The sequence below is a fragment of the Asterias amurensis genome, chromosome 14, assembly GCF_032118995.1.
Source record: "Asterias amurensis chromosome 14, ASM3211899v1".
Taxonomy (NCBI): domain Eukaryota; kingdom Metazoa; phylum Echinodermata; class Asteroidea; order Forcipulatida; family Asteriidae; genus Asterias; species Asterias amurensis.
This window is the reverse complement of record NC_092661.1, coordinates 9,577,793-9,598,599: the sequence shown is the minus strand read 5'-3', so window position 1 is coordinate 9,598,599 and position 20,807 is coordinate 9,577,793. Positions and strand designations below refer to the sequence as shown.

At 37.2% G+C, this 20,807-nt stretch overlaps 1 protein-coding gene across 3 annotated transcripts; it reads right to left on the bottom strand.

Annotated features, from left to right (window-relative positions):
- Positions 1 to 1,306: 1,306 nt before the first annotated feature.
- On the bottom strand, positions 1,307 to 20,198 carry LOC139947321 (NLR family CARD domain-containing protein 4-like). 3 transcript variants are annotated; one of them, XM_071945216.1, is made up of 6 exons: positions 20,076 to 20,198; positions 16,419 to 16,544; positions 16,117 to 16,282; positions 14,089 to 14,199; positions 10,258 to 10,338; positions 1,307 to 8,475 (listed from the first exon to the last, which is right to left on the bottom strand). In XM_071945216.1, the coding sequence occupies exons 3-6, from the start codon at positions 16,268 to 16,270 to the stop codon at positions 5,948 to 5,950; spliced, it is 2,874 nt and encodes a 957-aa protein (XP_071801317.1). In that variant the 5' UTR covers positions 16,271 to 16,282; positions 16,419 to 16,544; positions 20,076 to 20,198; the 3' UTR covers positions 1,307 to 5,947. The 3 variants fall into 3 exon arrangements, with proteins under 3 accessions (XP_071801317.1, XP_071801319.1, XP_071801318.1); XM_071945218.1 differs by having other exon boundaries at positions 14,089 to 14,196; XM_071945217.1 differs by having other exon boundaries at positions 20,080 to 20,188.
- Positions 20,199 to 20,807: the final 609 nt, after the last annotated feature.

Genomic DNA, 20,807 nt, shown 5'->3' with positions numbered 1-20,807 from the left:
CTTGAAAACCAATCAGATACGTTTTCAGACAATAATTGAACGTCTGATCTCTTTTCAATTCTTTGCAAGTCAGCCGTTTGGAATTTTGCTAATTTAGGCCTAGGCCTACTCTAGAAAAAATAGCATCCCTTAGTGCTTTCCCCTAGTCAACTTGATGAGCTGTTGCGGGCTCGATGTTAAAAGAGAGCCATAACAGCTCAACAAGGTGGGCTACTTTTTCCCAAACCCGACTCGCTGCCAGTTTCCAGGAGGACGCAAACTAATACCAACTTTAAAGCCTAAATTTATCAAATCTCCTTAAAAGTTTACGGCACTTTCAATACGGAATTCTAGCCTGGGGAAACACTCATGCTTCTTACCTGAACAAGCTATATTATCGTAAAGAAGAAAACCTTGAGAGTAATAACCAATTCTAGCTTTAAAAAGCACACTGCACCCCTTTTCAAGGAATTCAAAACACATCCATTCACATAACACTAGATCAGCTACTAAAATTCATATTGGAAAGGCTCGGACCACTTTATTTATGAAAACAGTCAGACATCTAGGCCCCCTACTCTGGAATCAGCTCTACCCAATACCTTCATTTTATAGAGCTGTGCACAGCTTCAAAAAATACTTGAAAAATCTACTTTACTTATATCCAGTATCGTCTCAAATGACACCACCTGTATTAAACTACACGCGTACCATGATTATCAATTCCAAATTGTCTAATTTGTAATTTCCTAAATATGTTCTGTTAATTTTTCTGTTTGTTTCAAAACTCTCAATAATATGTAGTTATGGCTGCATAGCAAACAAATTGTTAAAAACAGTTTAATTACAACCAATCATTGTTTTGTGCTATTTATTGCTGTATGCATTACACCTTTACAGTACTTTCACTTCATCAATCAATATTGTTTATTGTTATAAACTAAAATCAATTAATCTATATTTTAAAGGGTCCAGGCTCCTGGTGCCCTTCTCTTATCATCCTTTGTTCTTTTTTCTTGTATGTTTGATGATTATTTATTGTGATATGATTTGGAAATAACAAACAAACAAACAAACAAACAAACAAACAAACAAACAAACAAACAAACAAACAAACAAACAAACAAACAAACAAACAAACAAACAAACAAACAAACAAACAAACAAACAAACAAACAAACAAACAAACAAACAAACAAACAAACAAACAAACAAACAAACAAACAAACAAACAAACAAACAAACAAACAAACAAACAAACAAACAAACAAACAAACAAACAAACAAACAAACAACTAATTTTCATACATCTCAATAATAAGTTGGTGTTTTATTCTCTTATTGCATTTCACAGTTCATTTTGACAATGAAGTGATGATGTAGTTTTCATATTATCCCATTGTACCTTACATTAAATGTACGTGCCTCAATGAAAATGTTTATATTTTGACATAGCTTAAAGGCACTGGACACTATTGGTAATTACTCAAAATACTTGTTAGCACAAAAACTTACTTGTTAATGACCAATGGAGAGTTGTTGATGGTATAAAACATTGTGAGAAACGGCTCCCTCTGAAGTAACATAGTTTTTGTGAATTCTGGTCTTTGACAATTACAAAAGGTGCCCAGTGCCTTTTCAAGTCAGCAAATAGGAGGAGAATGTCATTTTCAAAAATGAACTTGTTCATACTTTGGCTAGATCCAACAAAAAGCTACAATCATACCAGAAAACAAGTTCTTCACATTATTTTGGAAAAAACAAAAAACACCAATTTCTGTCCATCTAATTTTGATTTGGACAATCAAATTAAGCAAAGTGAGGATTTTGGTACTTTTTGTAACACAAAAACACAATGTCCACAGACTTACATTAAACTAATACCGTTTGAAGACAATGATAGTAGAAAGCGTACCTTAAAACATTTGTTGCTGAGGTGCTGTAGTTTTTGAGAAATGAGTAAAACAATGTAATGAAAATACGTTTTTACATGCTAAAATAATTTTTTTCTCATAATATATGACCACTGAGACGAATTTTTTTTCCTGACTTTGTTTTACTCATTTATGAAAAAAATCCAGCACCTCAGCAAGTAATAATTATTTCCAGGGAAGCTTTCTACTTTCATTATCTTCAAACTATGTAAGTTTAATGCAAATCTGTATGGACATTGTGTTTTTTGTCCTACAAAAATTACATATAAAGACCCTTTAACAAAAGTTTCATTCTTTTCAAATCCTGCCTTTCAACTATAGAATTACTACAGTGTATATTCAATTAATATTATATGAATACCCTTAACATAAGAAATAGTAAGATCAGGGTGCTACATCTAGACAACCACAAAAGTGAGCATAATAAATTAAATTGGAATGAAAGGTGGATTGGAATGGAACAGTTTCTATATTGGCACTTGACTACCAGCAAAAAAAAATTCCTTTATTATTTGAAATATTTCTCCATGTTTATATTTAACCGAATACATGTCTATTATATCTCTTGTTTCTAACCCCCATAACTTTGTGGAACTGTACATCCAACAATACAAATAAAGTTTACAGCATGACAGCAGAATAGCTTAAATAACCCCACTTACTGATACACAATTCAAAACCATTTAAAATTCACCAACCTTTACAACCCCTTTGGTTTTGTACACTCATGGTTTTGAGCAGTGTTGATGATAAGCTGTACTACCACTCAAAACCATTCAGATGGTTTTGAGCAGTGGCATACACTCTGTATATTACTTTAGGCAAATGGTTTCAGATGGTCACCTGTGGCAGATTGATCCCCACCCCCCTGTTATCACTCAAAGTCATGACAAAGTGTGATCCTTGATGCACCACTCAAAATAATCCCCATAGGATTCTGTACCAGCTGCACCACGATTCTAAACCATTTGGGGCACCAACTGTTTGATACTATTCAAAAACCATTTATCTGAATGGTTTCAAATGGTGTATCAACTTAATTATAGTAGGAGGGTCCATAGAATATATATAATTTCCCTCAAACTGGCAGACACCAGCGAATTTATAATTGGCTGAATAGTATAGACAGTGAAAATTGCTATACCTTGAACTACATCTTATTTGATTGCATTCTTGCATAAAACTGAGAACGTTTGGTTATAAACAAAAATAGAAGAGTATTGTTAAGAAAGTTCAGTTACAAATATATATATCAGATTTGCCATTATTTACATACATAACAGGTGGTGACATGATCGATTGTGACTACATCTAGCCATTGGACACTTGATCAACTGATAAACAAAAATCAATTCAACCACTTAATATAGTTGGCAGTGCAAATACAATTTGTGTGTGTGTCACAGCTTCAGGACACCATGCTAAGCTTATGAAGGTTCATCTTCTTTAATAGTTTAGTGACGGTAGAATATGCAGCAGAACCTACCGAGGCTTTATTCATCATCTCAATGTATAGTGATGATACTTAACACCATGTACATTAGTACATACAAGGAATGATGCAGTGCAGAGTGTAACAAAGTCACTGTTATATCATACAACTGTACCACCCGGATTTACTGTATCAACAACACAGCAAGGTTGGTGATCACAAAATGCAGAATCAATGTGTCTTATCTTCAACTGTCAATGAGCAGCCCATCAAGACAACCTTCTGTTCAAGGTTCTACATCTTCTTGAAGTGATAGGCCCATGCAGCGGAACCACCAAGGTTATTTTTCCAAAGATACAATTCAACCAAGTTTGGCAGATCACACAGTGCAGGAGCAATATGTGTCATATCTTCAACTATTTATGAGCAGTAACTGAAGACAAGCTTCTGAAGGTTCTTCATCTTCTTGAAGTGATGGGCCCATAGTGCAGCGGAACCACCAAGGTCTCCATTTCCCCCAAGATCCAATTCAACAAGGTTGGGCAAATCACAGAGTGCAGGAGCAATATGTGTAATTTCTCCACCTGTCAACTCGCATCTACACAAGGCAACCTTCTGAAGGTTCTTCATCTTCTTGAAGTAATGGGCCCACAATGCAGCAGAACCACCCAAGGTTGGATTTCCCCCAAGATGTGTCATATCTTCACCTGTTAATGAGCAGTAACTCAAGACGAGCTTATGAAGTTTTTTTCTTCATCTTCTTTAGTGATGGTACAATAATGCAGCAGAACTAACCAAGGCTTATATCATCTCATTGTAGTGATATGTATATTAGGACATGTACGAAGGATACAATGCAGAGTGTTATGGTGTTACAAAGTCACTGTTATATCATACAACTGTACCACCAGGATTTACCGCATACACAAGACAACACAGCAGGGTTTAATGATCAAAATGTGCATATTGCTCCTAATGACACTGTCATGTCTTCCATCTGTCAACCATGTGAATTTAACCTTCTGAAGGTTCTTCATAAGTAGGATTTGAAACTTTGCATGGTGGAAATAAGATATAGAAGAGTTTGCGGTAACACCATGTATGAATCTCTAAATGAGTTGGGGTGGTTCTGAAAAGAAACGAAGGTTTTTCATCTTCTTTAAGTGAAGTACATATTCTCTATGGTATTATGCAGCAGAAAACTCATCGGATCCCTTCTCCAAAGACTCAGTGTAACCAAGTTGATGGGCAGATCACGCAGTGCCGGACCAATACATTCCGCTTCTTCAACTGTCAATGAGTAGTAGTTAAAGACAAGCTTCTGAAGGTTATTCATCTTGTTTAGGTGATGGACCATTAATGACGCAGGGGATCCACCCAAGGTTTGATCATAACAGATGGTGACATGATCGACTGTGACTACATCTAGCCATTGGACACTTGATCAACTGATAAACAAAAATCAATTCAACCACTTAATTTAGTTGGCAGTGCAAATACAATTTGTGTGTGTGTCACAGCTTCAGGACACCATGCTAAGCTTATGAAGGTTCATCTTCTTTAATAGTTTAGTGACGGTAGCATATGCAGCAGAACCTACCGAGGCTTTATTCATCATCTCAATGTATAGTGATGATACTTTACACAATGTACATTAGTACGTACAAGGAATGATGCAGTGCAGAGTGTAACAAAGTCACTGTTATATCATACAACTGTACCACCCGGATTTACTGTATTAACAACACAGCAAGGTGGATGATCACAAAATGCAGAATCAATGTGTCTTAACTTCAACTATCAATGAGCAGCCCATCAAGACAACCTTCTGTTCAAGGTTCTACATCTTCTTGAAGTGATAGGCCCATGCAGCGGAACCACCAAGGTTATTTTTCCAAAGATACAATTCAACCAAGTTTGGCAGATCACACAGTGCAGGAGCAATATGTGTCATATCTTCAACTATTTATGAGCAGTAACTCAAGACAAGCTTCTGAAGGTTCTTCATCTTCTTGAAGTGATGGGCCCATAGTGCAGCGGAACAACCAAGGTTTCCATTTCCCCCAAGATCCAATTCAACCAGGTTGGGCAAATCACAGAGTGCAGGAGCAATATGTGTAATTTCTCCACCTGTCAACTCGCATCTACACAAGACAACCTTCTGAAGGTTCTTGATGATCTTCTTGAAGTAATGGGCCCACAATGCAGCAGAACCACCCAAGGTTGGATTTCCCCCAAGATCCAATTTAATCAAGTTGGGCAGATCACAAAGTGCAGGAGCAATAATGTGTCATATCTTCACCTGTCAATGAGCAGTAACTCAAGACAAGCTTATGAAGGTTCTTCATCTTCTTTAGTGATGGTACAATAATGCACTAGAACTAACCAAGGCTTTATTCATCTCATTGTAGTGATATTACCTTACACCATGTATATTAGGACATGTACGGTAGGATACAGTGCAGAGTGTTACCAAATTCACTGTTATATCATACAACTGTACCACCAGGATTTACCACATACAGCAGCAGGGTTAATGATAACAATGTGCATATTGCTCCTAATGACACTGTCATGTCTTCCATCTGTCAACCTTGTGAATTTAACCTTCTGAAGGTTCTTCATCATACTGCAGCAGCAGACTCATCGAATCCCTTCTCCAAAGATTCAATTTAACCATGTTGGGCAGATCACACAGTGCCTGACCAATACATTTTGCTTCTTCATCTGTCAATGAGTAGTAGTTAAAGACAAGTATCTGAAGGTTATTCATCTTGTTTAGGTGATGGACCATTAATGAAGCAGGGGATCCACCCAAGGTTTGATGTACCCCAAGATCCAATTCAACCAAGTTGGGCAGATCACACAGTGCAGGAGCAATGTGTGTCATATCTTCACATGAGCAGTTTCTCAAGACAAGCTTCTGAAGTTTGTTCATCTTCTTGAAGTGATGGGCCCATAATGCATCAGAACCACCCAAGGTTTGATTTCCCTCAAGATCCAGTTCAACCAAGTTGGGCAGATCACACAGTGCAGGAACAATATGTGCCAATGAACAAAAACTCAAGAAAAGCTTCTGAAGGTTCTTCATCTTCTTGAAGTGATGGGCCCATAGTGCAGCAGAACCACCAAGGTCTCCATTTCCGCGAAGATCCAATTCAACCAGGTTGGGCAAATCACAGAGTGCAGGAGCAATATGTGTCATTTCTCCATCTGTCAACTCGCATCTACACAAGGCAACCTTCTGAAGGTTCGTCATCTTCTTGAAATAAATGGCCCATAATGCAGCAGAACCACCCAAGGTTGGATTTCCATCTAGATTCAATTCAACAAAGTTGGGCAGATCACACAGTGCAGGAGCAATATGTGTAATGTCTCCACCTGTCAACGAGCACTTAAAAAAGATAAGCTTCTGAAGATTCTTCATCTTCTTGAAGCCATAGGCCCATAATGCAGCAGACGAGGTTGCTCCTGATATTGCAGAATATTCTTCAGTACTCTCATTCAATGTGCAATCAACCAATGCCACTGTTGAAAGATTCGTCATTAAGCTCATGGAGTCTACCAAATCTGACATACACCCACCCAAGTGACAACCCTTTATCACTACTGACTGTACCTTGTCAAGATAATCAGTTTGTTTGTTTTCCACTGAGCAGGTATGAACATTTCTAAGCAAGTATATGAATGAGTTAAGAGTGTCCCTGTTCCAGTCACCAATGACCGTCTGATCTTGTAGAAGAGACTTCATGAACTCCACGGGGGGTAAATCTTTTGACTGACCCTCAAAGTAGCAGTGGAGGCCTGCCAGCCTCTGGCTTACTTTAGCAAGTATTTGTAAAATGCCATTAGTACATGCCATATTGTCACCAGCACAAAACCGCAAAACATATTCAAAACCTGAATGTCTAAAGATGATCATTTCTTTCAGGTTCCTCTGGAATTCCACCTTGTTGGTTTCTAATAAGCTTTGTAAGTATTTACCAGCACAACACTCTTGAAAAGTCTTATGCATGAACTGAATGCTGTTGTGACTTCTCATTCTCTTCAAGACCTTTTGTCTTGTAAGAATACCTGCTTTTAAGGCAGATTCAAGCACATTTGGTTCAAACACTTGTTCAGGAAAAGCAAGCTGCTGTTCTGGAGCAAGAAGACCATGCAAGGCAATCTTTCCAAGTTCATTTGTTACTTTTGATATCTCATCTGGTGACATATCAGTTTTTCTGTGAAATATGTACTCTAATGCCTCACTGTAGATACGAGACATTGTTTCTGGGAGTTTAGAATCCTCTCTCCACAAAATACACAACATCAGAAGTAGCATTGGACTCTTTGCTAAATCAGCTAAAACATTTGAGGATTTGATTGTCTGAATAAGCCTATCAGCCTTGTTATGATCGTCTGAGTAAAATCTCTTCACATACTTCTTGATATCTTCCTTATCAAAACCTTCAACCCTGATCAGTGTGAAAGGCTCTTGAATCAAGGATCCTGTCACTAATTTGTTGTAGTGAGAGGGGCGGGTGGTAACTACAACAAAACACTCTCTCTCTTTCTTACGGTTCAGGATCTTTAGAATTGAACCAAATAAGGCTTTATCAAGAACAGGGGTCTTTAACTCATCAAAGCCATCAAACAAGATCAGTACTCTGTCTTGATTGTGACTGATATAAGAACTCAACGAGTTCTTATCTACACCAGTATCTTCATCTAAAACTTGCTCAAAAATTGAGTCAATTAGCTCTGTGCTTTGTTCAACTGCGCTCATTCTTATAACGAATACAAGCTCAAACTGCTGCAGTGCTTCACCACATGCCCAATCATAAGCCATCTTATCAATGATGGTAGACTTCCCTCTACCAGCTAACCCTTTCAAAATTACCCGCTTTATGCCATCACCATGTCTTGTTGTCTGCAGGAAAATATCCTCATATGATTTCAATTTCTGTCCAGACATCTCCAATGTTAATTCTGTATAGATATCTTCGATATGTTTTGTGTCATCATCCTCCCATGGTATCAGTTTCACATAGGTACTCCTATAATGAGTTCCTATTGCCTTTCTACAGCTTTCTGCAGCGACCTTGGCTGGATCTTTCGTTGGATGGGCTCCTTGCACACTTCCATCATCTGATTGATTGAAAACAAAAAGCGTGATATGGAAAAATGAATCTTGATTCAACAACATCAATAAATAAATTCAGAAAAACTTTCAGAGATGAATGTAGCTTGAATTTCTGGAGTATAATGGCTTAAAACACCATCCATTTATATTTATCCATTTATAATTCTTTGCTGACAATCTGATAGCAGCTTTAAATAAGGGAATCAATGTGTGGTGAAGAGGTTTTCAACTAGTGGTTTAATCCCAACGAGGCCTGGTTCTTGATAATTTTACCGAGACGAAGTCGAGGTAAATTATAAAGAACCAGGCCTCGGCGGGTTTAAACCACTAGTTGAAAACCAATTCAACACACTTTGATTCCCATTCATAAATACCTTTTCGGTCAAAAACATCATCACTTTTTGGTCAAAAATAAAATGCAAAAATAATAATTGTTAAATGATTTCTTTCAACACAACACCCCTCCAGCTATGAAATGGTAAAGCCCTCCGCCGCCCTCGGGTAAACAACTCCTTATAAGGGAATGCTGCGCACGTCGCGCGTATCGCGTGATGTGGCGCAACTGTTTCAGCCTTTGCTCTGGACCAATAGGAATGAAGAAACTGTCTTATAAGAACAGGTGCAAGGTCGCGTGTCACGCCCATGAATTAACACTTTTTACCGGTCATAAACAAAGGTTTATACTACACCCACGTGACGCGCTCTCCACCAATAGCAATAGCGAAACTGTCTGTGATATTTATGAATTGTTACATTATAACATCCCTTCAGTCTCCTGACAATGACTCTAGAGCAAGCTAGTTGAACAAATAAGACCAATTCAAGAACTGACTCCGCGGTAGTACAGTTATTAACGATCCTATAAGCTAAAGTAGTAGTCCCAGCCAATTTTCTATACTTTCCGCCCACCCCAGTAGGTGTTAAAAAGCAGGACAGTTCTTTTCAGAACTGAGAAGTCTCCCGAACATCTACTCCACGGTAGTACAACAACGAAAGACAGTTCTCTAAGAACAAACTCTACCTGGCAAGTAAATACACAAACCAAATATATATATTGATACCTCACCATGCAATGCCTCAAATCCTATAAGCCTTCAATATGTTTTTTCCTTGAGAATGAAACATAATTTTGTTTATGATACTTCTACAATTCATATTTGAACATTTCTGGTTTGTCTTGGCGAATCTTTTCAATATTGGTGCTATTTCAGACAAAATTACTTTTTTTTCTGAAAGACGCTACAAGTAATAAGTCAAACCATGGTGGAAGAAAATGCCCATGGTTTAACCGAGAAAGGTTTCAGATTAAATTCTTTAAATAATATGTTTTGCTTATAATATCAAAGTTGAATTTCAAATGAAAACAGACTTTGTCAAATCTTTGAGACTATTAAACGAACATTACAGAATTGGTAAGGGAAAATCGTCAAAGATGATGATAGTAGAAAACATCCCTTGAAATATTTCTGTATGAAATGTCATATTTGATGAGAAATAAATAAAAGTACTTTCCCATTTGGTGTTTATTGCACAGTGAGCGTTCTATTCATTTAAAAAAAATTAATTTCATGCAAACAGTGTGATCGTGTTTTTTCACTTTTTTTTTCTCGTGACCGAGATGGTCGATGGATCTCAAACTTCATCAGGTTTGTCAGTTTATGTCCATATGGTGGATTACAAAAAGTGCTTACACTGCCAGCAACAGTTTTGTTAGCAAAAAAAAATTCTGTTATGTTCCTTTAGGCATGACTATCTTAGATTGACATGTTTCTGATTGAGTAAATTACCTGTTGGTTTCACTGCTGAATCCGAAGCTTGTTTCTGTTTTGATGAGACAGTTAATTTCTCCAGTGCAGGTAAAATATCCTCTGGAAGACAAAAGTTAAAGGGAATGTACACGTTTGGTAATTACTCAAAACAAATATTTACTTAAAGTCACCTGGAAGTGGTATTTTTTCGAAATAAAGCTTTTGTCACTAATATATGTGTTTTGATGAGTGGAATGTGAATAAACAGTTAACTAAGGTTTTAAAAAATCAGTTCTTATGTTATTTACAAATTTAAGAGTAGACCCCGACCGAGACTCGTGACATCAATCGAGGCAGACTTTGCTTGTAATGCGTAGAGTAAACACAATTGCAAAGTACATGTACGGACCAAGTCGTGAGTTTGTACGTTTCAAAAAAAATTTTGTTTGTTTTTTCCGGCAATGCCGACCAGGTGTATTTGCTGCTGAATGCAGAAAAACACTTTTTGAAATGTACCAACTCACGACTTGGACGTACAAGTACTTTGCACGTTTGTTTACTATACGCATTGCAAGCAAAGTCTGCCTCGATTGACGTCACAAAAAGGGGTAGGCCGAGTCAGCCCCCCAAACAACTTTATATATTTTTTAAACATATAAATCGTGACAAACAATTACTAAAAAAATTGTTTTATTGTTCGTAAGCATATACTCTTATGTTTGAAAGAAAAAAAAATCTATTTCCAGGTGACTTTAAAAACTGACTTGGTAACCAGTATTGGAGAGCTGTTGATAGTATAAAACATTGTGGACACGACTCCCTCTGAAGTGGTAACTTCTCGCTAAAATAATAAAAGACTTCTAGCTAGAAGTCTTTTATTCCCATCTGAAAGCACACAAATTCGTCCAACAAGGGTAATTTTCTTTCATCATTTTCTCGCAATTTCGATGACCAATTGAGCCCAAATTTCCACAGGCTTGTTATTTTATGCTTATGATGGGATACACCAAGTGAGAACAATGAGATTTGACAGTTTACGAAATGTGTACAGAGATAGCCTTGCTCAAGGCAGTCGCATTATTCACTCCGAAAAAGACGCCGTTGTAAACCCACCCGTATACACTATGCGTGGTGCGTGTAATCACACCACACGACCCACTCGTATACACACTGTCACATCGTACGACTACTGTGCACACAAGTCATCCGCACTCGTACCACTAACCGCATGCTGAGGCCGTCAGGCCGACAGCCTTGTCGGGTCTGTAACTTCCGGGTTTAATATGTTTCATGAAAAAAATTCCAATATTGGAAAAAAATGGGAGGGCTCTCAGATATGCTAGTATGCAGCTCATGAATATATCTTTTGTCAGACCTATCGGACAACACAGGATGTAATAGGCAAATGAATTATTCATTTTGACGTCCAATCACGCACTTCCCTTATCACGACCTTTGGACCTTATCATGCTCGCTGAGTGTCTGTGGTGGTGGTGTGCGATGTAAACATGTCTCGTCTTTCGCGGGCATTATGGTAATGAGCTGACCGAGGGAACTCTTTGCTTATTATACGCCTCTCTTAATATTTATGTATGACGTCATAATTCTTACCCAAAATGAGGCTATGGGCGCACGTCCCCCATCACTTGCAGTGGCTGCGCCCATCGCCTCGTTTTGGTTTAGCATTGTGACGTACATCATACATAAATATTAAGAGAGGTGTATAGACAGGTCAGTGGCTTCAACACAGACTCTACAACGATTGCTTGTTCCTCTACAAACATATCCACAGCAAGTATAATTTAACCACTGATAATCCTTTCAGTTTTTATGTTCCAGAACGTCGTACTAGATCTGCTTCCAAACACATGATGCATGTTCCCATGAGCCGAGTTGATGTTACCAAAAAAGGGTATGTTTCCAGAGTTTCATCTTCATACAACCAGCTTCATGAATCATGCGATGTGTTTGGGGCTAAAACATTAAATTGTTTTCGCAGACAGCTAATTAAATTTGCTAAATAATATTTTTAAACTGTGAACATCTCATGTGCAGCTGCTGGTCAGTTGCCACTTCATCAAATTACTTTGTAAATCTTAGTGTTTTTTAATTGTTTTTTAATGATGGATTTGTCTCCCTTTTTACATTTTGGTCAGTTTATTTCTAAATTAATCTTTTTTAAGTTGTCTGTTTGTTGAGGTGTTTGTTTGTTTGTTCGTCGGGGTGTTTGTTGGTGTGTTTGTGTTCATGTGGTTGTTGGTGTTTGTGTTGTTTGTTTTTGTTTTGTTTGTTTGTTTGTTTGTTTGTTTGTTATACTTAATTGGGGTTTTGTGTGTTGTTCTGTTTGTGTATTCTTACTACATGTGTTTGTTTTAAAGGAACACGTTGCCTTGGATCGGTCGAGTTGGTCTATTAAAAGCGTTTGAAACCGTTTGTTATGAAATGCATATGGTTAGAAAGATGTTTTAAAAGTAGAATATAATGATCCACACAAGTATCACTCGAAATTGCACGGTTTTCCTTTTACGTCGTGAACTATCACGGTCGGCCATTTATGGGAGTCAAAATTTTGACTCCCATAAATGGCCGACCAGGTTAGTCGACAGGGTAAAAAGAAAACCTTGCAATTTCGAGGCATATTTGTGTAGATCATTGTATGTTACTTTTACAATATCTTTCTAATAACCATATACATTTTACAACAAACGGTTGCAGAACGCTTTTCAAAGACCAACTCGACCGATCCAAGGCAACGTGTTCCTTTAATGTCCGATGTGTGTTTGTGTACTTGTTGGTGTTCCCTGGTCTGTTTTATGTGGGTTTCGGTGTACTATTTTTGTCTACTTATAATATATTGTGTAATTTTTAGTGTTATATGTTGTTATATTTATATTTTATATTTATATTTATACATAGTTTTTAATGATTCCTGTAAGTGGCAGCTATCCGCTGTTGGATATCAATAATAAAAAAAGAAAAAAAAAGAAAAAAAGAAAAAGGCTGTCAGCCTGACGGCCGACACATGCAGATATTGTACGGGGGCATCGTGTCGTGCGATGTGGTTACACATTTTCAGACAGTGTGTACGGGTGCGTTTTTATACAGCGGCAGTCTTCTTTCGGAGTGAATAGTTCGACTGCCTTGAGCAAGGCTAGTACAGAGAGAATTTTGCTAACAAAATTAAATTGAAAACAATGGAGAAAATTATTGTGAAGCTAAACTGATTTTTAGCAAAATGTGGCACGACAGATGCCAATCTAGATATAGAATTTGATTCATCACTAACTCATTTACAGACATTACTTTTGATGGTGTCATTGCAAAACTTTTTACAATATATCCATTGACTTTATGTAGATATGTGTATAATTGTCCCAACTACCAAAGTCCTGACTCATCTATATGACATTTAACACAATCAAAACAGTCAAAAACAAACCATCTCCAATATTATAACCAGTTTTCATTGATGTTAAATGTTTTTGAGACTCGAGTTTAGTTCTTTTAACATCATGTTCATCATGTTCTAAAGGATAGAAAACTACCTTAAAACATTACTTGCTGAGGCGCTGTAGTTTCTGAGAAATGAGCAAAACAAGTCAAGAACATTATTTTTGTCTCAGTGAGACAAACAAATTTTTAGCTTGTAAAACTTATTTTCAAGTTACTATCAGGACATGGTTTTACTCAATTCTAAAAAAACTACAACACATCAGCAAATATTTATTTTAAAGTAGGCTTTCCTATTATCATCATTTTCAAACCGTGTAAGTTTAATGTCAATCTGTGGACATTGTGTTTTGTGTTACAAGAAATACCCAAATCTTTTAAAACAAAATTGACAAAAAGTTGCTAATGTTTGTGCCTTACCTGTTGCTCCTGGCTTCACCTGTATGAAGGTGATTTGACAGTTGCTAGGATTGTTAACAGCCAAATTACCGCTGCCTTCTGTGTGGTGTAGAGACAAAGATTTCGCTCCTGCTGTTGGCAATGAAGAAAAGTCATTTCTATGAAAGAAACAATAGTTTACTTTGGAACTTTTCTTTGTCCATAAAGTATAATCTTCAGTCTGCTTTTATATCAATTATAACCCCCCTTCCAATCTACCATTAGTAAACACATCAGATGGCAATTGCAAATCTGTTCAATTTTAATGCAACTTAAATTATCACATAATTGTTGCCAAGTTATGCAAAGAAATTTGTTGTAGCTAGTTAAGGTAAGTTACAAACTAAACGAGTGTGCTGTCAATAAAAATGAACCAAGAATCTTTGATAAGTGAAAAAGTAAAACAAAATTTATATAGGATTTGAGGCGTTGCATGGTGAGGTATCAATATAATTTGGTTTGCGGTAACACCATGTGTGTATCTACTTGCTAGGTAGAGTTTGTTCTTAGAGGACTGTCTTGCTTTATTCTACTGCCGCGGAAGTAGATAATCGGGGGTTCAGGAGACTTCTCAGTTCTCCTGCTTTTTAACTAAAACCAAAGTTCTTGTTTTCTTCTTTTTAAAATGTCAATACAGAAATTATCTGGCTAGAATTAGATGCTCAGCTTATAAACTACTTGTAGAAACTGGAAGATACAGCGGTTTAGAATTTCATTGATCCAACATATCTGTCCACATTAAAAAGAAATGGATGCGTTTGTATGTTCTTATCCGCAGTATTATTCTTTTAGAAAAACTGTCCATGATGAACTGTTTGTTAAAGCGTTGTAGAATTTAAGAATTACATATGCAGAAAATTCATTTTCTAATTCTTGACCCTCAGAAAAGGGTTTGTGCCACATTTAGCCAAATACTTTAGCATAGATTAGCTTTTTAACTTTTCGTTTATAATTTTGTTTATTGAAAATTGATACTACAAAAATTCAAACTCTGGTGTTTCTGATCAGCAGAGTGTTAGCCTTTAGTCGAGGCGCACGCGGCACCCCAGATATCAAGCACGACCCAAGATATCCGCACGAAAAAAAGACCAGCGCGAGTGGCGGAGCCGCGAACAACTCGTTTTGGGGCCTTATGTTTTTCTTTACTTTTTGCCACAGATTTTGGTGGGAGAAATGTAATGCATAATGTATGATCGTGATGAATTGGTGGCCAATGAAGACGCAAAACCATAGGTGGATCATACGCCGCGTGCACGGGGCCCCATGACCCACACTCATTTTGGTGCACCAAAAAGTCATGTGCTGAGGGCAACACACTGAAGGTGCATATGAATAACTTATTAGATAAACGAGTTTGCGCTGCTTGCGCTGGTCTTTTTCGTGCATGATATCTGGGGGTGCCGCCGCCGCCGCGTGCGCCTTGATTAAAGGAATCAGAGTGTAGGTTCGAATCCCCAGCTGTGACACTTGTGTGACACTTGTGCAATTAATCATTACTTCGTCCTTCTGATAGGACGTAAAGCCGTTGGTCCCATGTGTTGTGTAACGCATGTAAAAGAACCCGGTGCACTTATCAAAAAGAGAAGGGGTTCGCCAGGTGTTCCTGGCTGTGGCTGCTGTATGCGCCGTAGCACCTTGCAAACCCTTAGAACGTGCTAAATAATTGGGTCTCAGAATTCATCACTGCAATAATATATCTTTCTGAAAGTTTCTATATCACTGCCTTGAGTACCTTGTTTGGTAGATACGTGCGCTATATAAGACATCGATATTATTAATATTATTATTAATAATTAGGTTAAAAAAAGGATGCTCTTTACTAACTCTTTGTGTATTATTAAAAATTATTGTTGTATGCCTTCTCTATGGTTATGGGTGTGTTCTTCAGTGTTTTGAAATAAACAAGAAATCATTTAGACTTATGTTTGTACCCATTAATACATAACTCATCTTCACATATTCGTTTCAAATCCTTCGTACAGATTGATACTAATCACAGTAAGTTTATACCTTGAAGCATTTGTGTGTTTTCTGCTCTCACTAATTCTCTTGATTCTGGGGATGGTTGAATATTTTCAACAACAGCCCTCGATCTTTGTTCTGGTTCTTGAGACGGTCTGGCCATCTCCTCCTCTTTCATGGTCTCCTCACTCTGGTCAGCCATATCTGACACAATCTTAGGAATCAAAGAAAGACATTTACTCAGATGACAGATTGTTTTAAAGTTTATCATTCTTGTATATGGATCAAAACAGTAATCTCCTTTTGATTAAGTTCATGAAATACTGGTCAGCAATATGATGCAGTCTTACCTTCAATTCAAGGAATAATCAGTGCTTTAGCCAGGCTCATTCACCCAATAGTCCAAAAGATGAAACATCTTCACTGGTGGATGTAGTTAGTAGTTCTAACCATTACAAAGTCATTGTTTGACAAACCTAATTTGAAAAAAATCAAAGAAATGTTCTAAAACAATAGATCAACACATGCATTGTTTGGAACTATGTACTGTGTCTGATTGTAGTTTAAATGTATATATGAATATTCTCCATCATCCAGAGGTAATATAATATTGATATTGTTATAATCGAGACAACTGGGTCACCAACATTTTGATGCCACAAGATCAGTCAGCCTGAAGATGCGTATCATAGGATAGGCAGGAAACTGTCATCAGTAATAGTAAGTCCTTGTCATCAGTAATAGTAAGTCCAGTTGTCTGGCTTATAACAATCAACATATAGGACAACCTGTGTATTCAACGTGTCCCTGAAATTGAGGCAAATCTTTTACCTCTCTGCACGCAATGTAAACTGTCCCTAGATACAATTTTTGTGGTTTGACTTGCCAAGCAAAGAGTCATTAAATTTGACCAAAACTTAGAGACATGTTGTAAGGCTCCACTGGTTAGTTGCACTTGTAAAATGCAAAAGGTTTTGGTATTTTAGGCAACTCTATACAAGGTACAAAAATATATCATAATGTTGGGGCCATATTAGACAAGTCATTAATGGTCTGCCGCGGTGAGATAGTTGAGTTGTGGCGGTGCTCTCGCGAGATCACTGCTCTCATGTGAACTGATGGGTGCCAACTTCTACTCCCCATTATAAATGGGACCGTAGTCGTGAGAGCAGCGCAGTAGTCTCACGGGGCCAGCAGTCGCGCGAGAATACCGTGGGAATCGCGGGGAGATTCAGAATCCTATCACTGCAACAGAGATTTAACGACTTGTCCACAAGTCTAGGGACATACACAAAATTTGCCAACAAAAAGTTTCATCAAACACTGTTACAATTCACAATTTACGATGATCAAATCATGTGACTGAACATTCTGCCGAGTATTCTGGGGAAAAAAATACAGAGGCTTAAAGAAGCCATGTGCCTTATATCATTTTCTAATATTATTATCTGGAGAATTTTTTTTGTAACCCTCATTAGCACTATAAATGAACACTATAATATTGGTAATTACTCAAAATACTTTTTAGCATAAAAACTTACTTGGTAACAAGTAACGGGTAGCTGTTGATAGTATAAAACATTGTGAGAAACAGCTCCCTCTGAAGTATTGTAGTTTTCGAGAAAGAAGTAATTTACCACAAACTTGATTTTGGGACCTCTCTGAAAGCACAGAACTCGTGTGACAAGGTCGTTTTTTCTTTCATTATTATCTCACAACTTCAACGACCAATTGAGCTCAAATTTTCACAGGTTTGTTGAGATAAACGAAGTGAGAAGACTACTCTTTGACAATTACCAATACTGTCCAGTATCTTTAATATTAAGAAACTTTGGCTTTGTGATTCAATTATCACTGTTTATTTATTTGCTTTATTATATCGTAGGAGGTCCTGTTTTCGAGGTGTCCCTAAAATCGTGGCAAATCTTTTACCTCTATGTGCGCGATGTAAACAGTCCCTAGATAAAAATTGTGTGGTTTTATTTGCCAAGCAAAGAGTCTCCTCTCCCATGACCAAAACTTAGAAACACGAAAGGCTCCACTGGTCATTTGAACTTGTAAATGCAAAAAGTTTGGTACTTTAGGCATTTGTACAAGGTACAAAAGTATGTCATAATGTTGAGGCCATATAAAAATATTTGCCCACCGAAAAAGTTTCATCAAATGCTATTTCAATTCACAATTCATGATGATCAAAATCATGTGACTGAATGTTTTGCTGAGCATTCTTGAAAAAAAATACCGAGGCTTAAAGAAGCCATGTGCCTGATATCATTTTAAAATATTTTTGGCGACTTTTATTTTGTAACCCTTGTAGGCAATACTATTATTAATATTAAAATTTAAACATCAGCTTGTTGATTCAATTATCACTGTTTATTTATACGCTTTATTATAAATATTAAAGCCATTGGACCCTTTCGGTTCAAAAAAAAAAAAAAGTTCACAGATTTACAAATAACTTACAGGGTTTACAGAAGGCAATGGTGAAAGACTTCTCTTGAAATATTATTCCATGAAATGCTTTACTTTTTGAGAAAACAACAAAACAATATAAATTCTCGTTAACGAGAATTACGGATTTATTTTAAACACATGTCATGACACGGCGAAACGCGCGGCAACAAGGGTGGGTTTTTCCGTTGTTTTCTCCCGACTCCGATGACCGATTGAGCCTAAATTTTCACAGGTTTGTTATTTGATATAGAAGTTGTGGTACACAAAGTGTGGGTCTTGGACAACACTGTTTACCGAAAGGGTCCAATGGCTTTAAGAAGAAAAAAAAGGGGAAAAAAAGGGGAAAAAAATCAGATTTGGAAGCCAGTAATTATTCACACTTTTTATATTTTTTTATTTTTTGCAAGTTTCCATGGTAATTAAAAAAAATTATTATAAAAAATATTTTGAATAAAATGAAGGCAACTGCTTGCTATACAGTCATACACAGAGTCTCAAAGAACACTTGTAGTCACTGCAGAAGTTTCTTCCATGTATGGCTTCACCGGGAAACCATACTTTCTTGTTTGCCGTGAAAACAGGAAAAACTCAAAACAAATGGGGCCAGTTGAAGTCATCGAAGATCGGTGTGTGGTGTGAACATTTCAATGTCCATCAAGTTTTAATACATGTTTGCATACTTAATATTAACAAATGAAGATAATTAGGGCATCGGTTGATATATGGCATCATTATTTTTTTCCCAATTCAAAGAAAAAGGCATAATAGCGTGAAAACTGGTAAGCAGAGGATACATGTTAAGAAAATTAAAAAGACACAAAACTGAATAAAAATTATGGCTATAGACATGATAGAGTCGGACACAAAGTCTCACAGAACACTTGTCAGCTTGTAGTCACTGCAGATGTTTCTTCCACGTATGGCTTCACCGGGAAACCATACTTTCTTGCTTGCCCCGAACACAGGAAAAATTCAAAACAAATGGGACGCTTTTGAATTGAAGTCATTGGAGTTCAGTGTGTGGTGTGAAAACTTCAATGTCAATCAAGTTTTAATATTTTGTTTGCATACTTCTCATAAAAAATGAAGGTAATTAGGGCATCACTTCATATATATATGGCATCATTATTTGTTTTCAGAAAAGGGCATAGGCCTACATGTAGTACCTCAAAAACTAGCCCCACTTGTTTGGCCAAGAGGCCTAGCTGAATCCTTAAGAATTCAGCTAGCCTTGGCCACACAAGTGGGGCTACTCGAAAACATGACACGCACATCTGCGAGGATGATGCAGATGAACAAGTATCAACTACTCAATTAACAATTCCTATATGAAATTATCTTGTATTGTTCTCTCTAATCTCATGATCCATCCATAAGATGCCCTTCCTCAATGTGCTTCAGCTTTCAAGTCTTCCGACTTAGGTTGTTGGTGCACTTTGAAAATGTAATACAGAACACAAAGCTGAACTTTGAGCGCACACAGAATGCTTGTTAATTTGTTGAATGCACAAAGTTAAATTTATTTATCAATAATTATGACTTGTACTCACGCACTCCAAGGGATGATGTTCTGAAGATAGGCTTTAGTGGAGGGTTGGCGGTTGGGTGACGTCCTACCAGGCAGAGAGGGCTATTTGGGTTTCTTTGCCACTCCTATGAAATTAATTGGCAATAAGTTTTCACTCCTATTTCCGCATAGAGGACATTGACATTGTCAACAGAGGGCGTTATTTTTGGCGCCGTAAACTTTTGGCCGTTGAAGGTCACGTCGGCCTGGGCCTACTGAACTCTAGGAAAAAACACCCCGACTCGCGGCCAGTTTCCAGGAGGCCTCCCACACAAACTAGTAGGCCTACCAACTTTAAAGCCTAATGATTGAAAGAACACTTTACTTGGTTATCATAGTCATACTCAATATTAGTCCACAACACTGGTTACCAATCAGGAAACCAGTCAAGAGCAACGCTTACAATTGTTTTTGATACGGTTATTAATAGCTCAGCATGTGACCATCGTGAGGATATTTGCATAACGCATTCTTAATAAGCCAATCAGACAGCAGGTTTGTCACACTGTTGACCAATAGCGAGCCTTAAAATGGTTCCCCTAAAATTGTAGCAGACGGCATTCTCCACTCATCGTGGGTTGTGAAGGGGTCAGTATCCCTTCGCATCAAGGGAAAATAGGTCAATTTTAATTTGTTTCAGATTTCAAAAAACAAAACAAAACAAAAAACCAAACAAACAAAAATGTATCCTCCTTGAGCCATATTGAGAATATTT

Coding starts and splice junctions, on each gene's coding strand:
- LOC139947321 (XM_071945216.1), bottom strand. CDS start 16,270: ATGGCTGACCAGAGTGAGGAGACCATGAAAGAGGAGGAGATGGCCAGA. Junction 10,339..14,088: donor GGTGAAGCCAGGAGCAACAG/GTAAGGCACAAA, acceptor TTTGTCTTCCAG/AGGATATTTTACCTGCACTG. Junction 8,476..10,257: donor TTCAGCAGTGAAACCAACAG/GTAATTTACTCA, acceptor TCAATCAATCAG/ATGATGGAAGTGTGCAAGGA.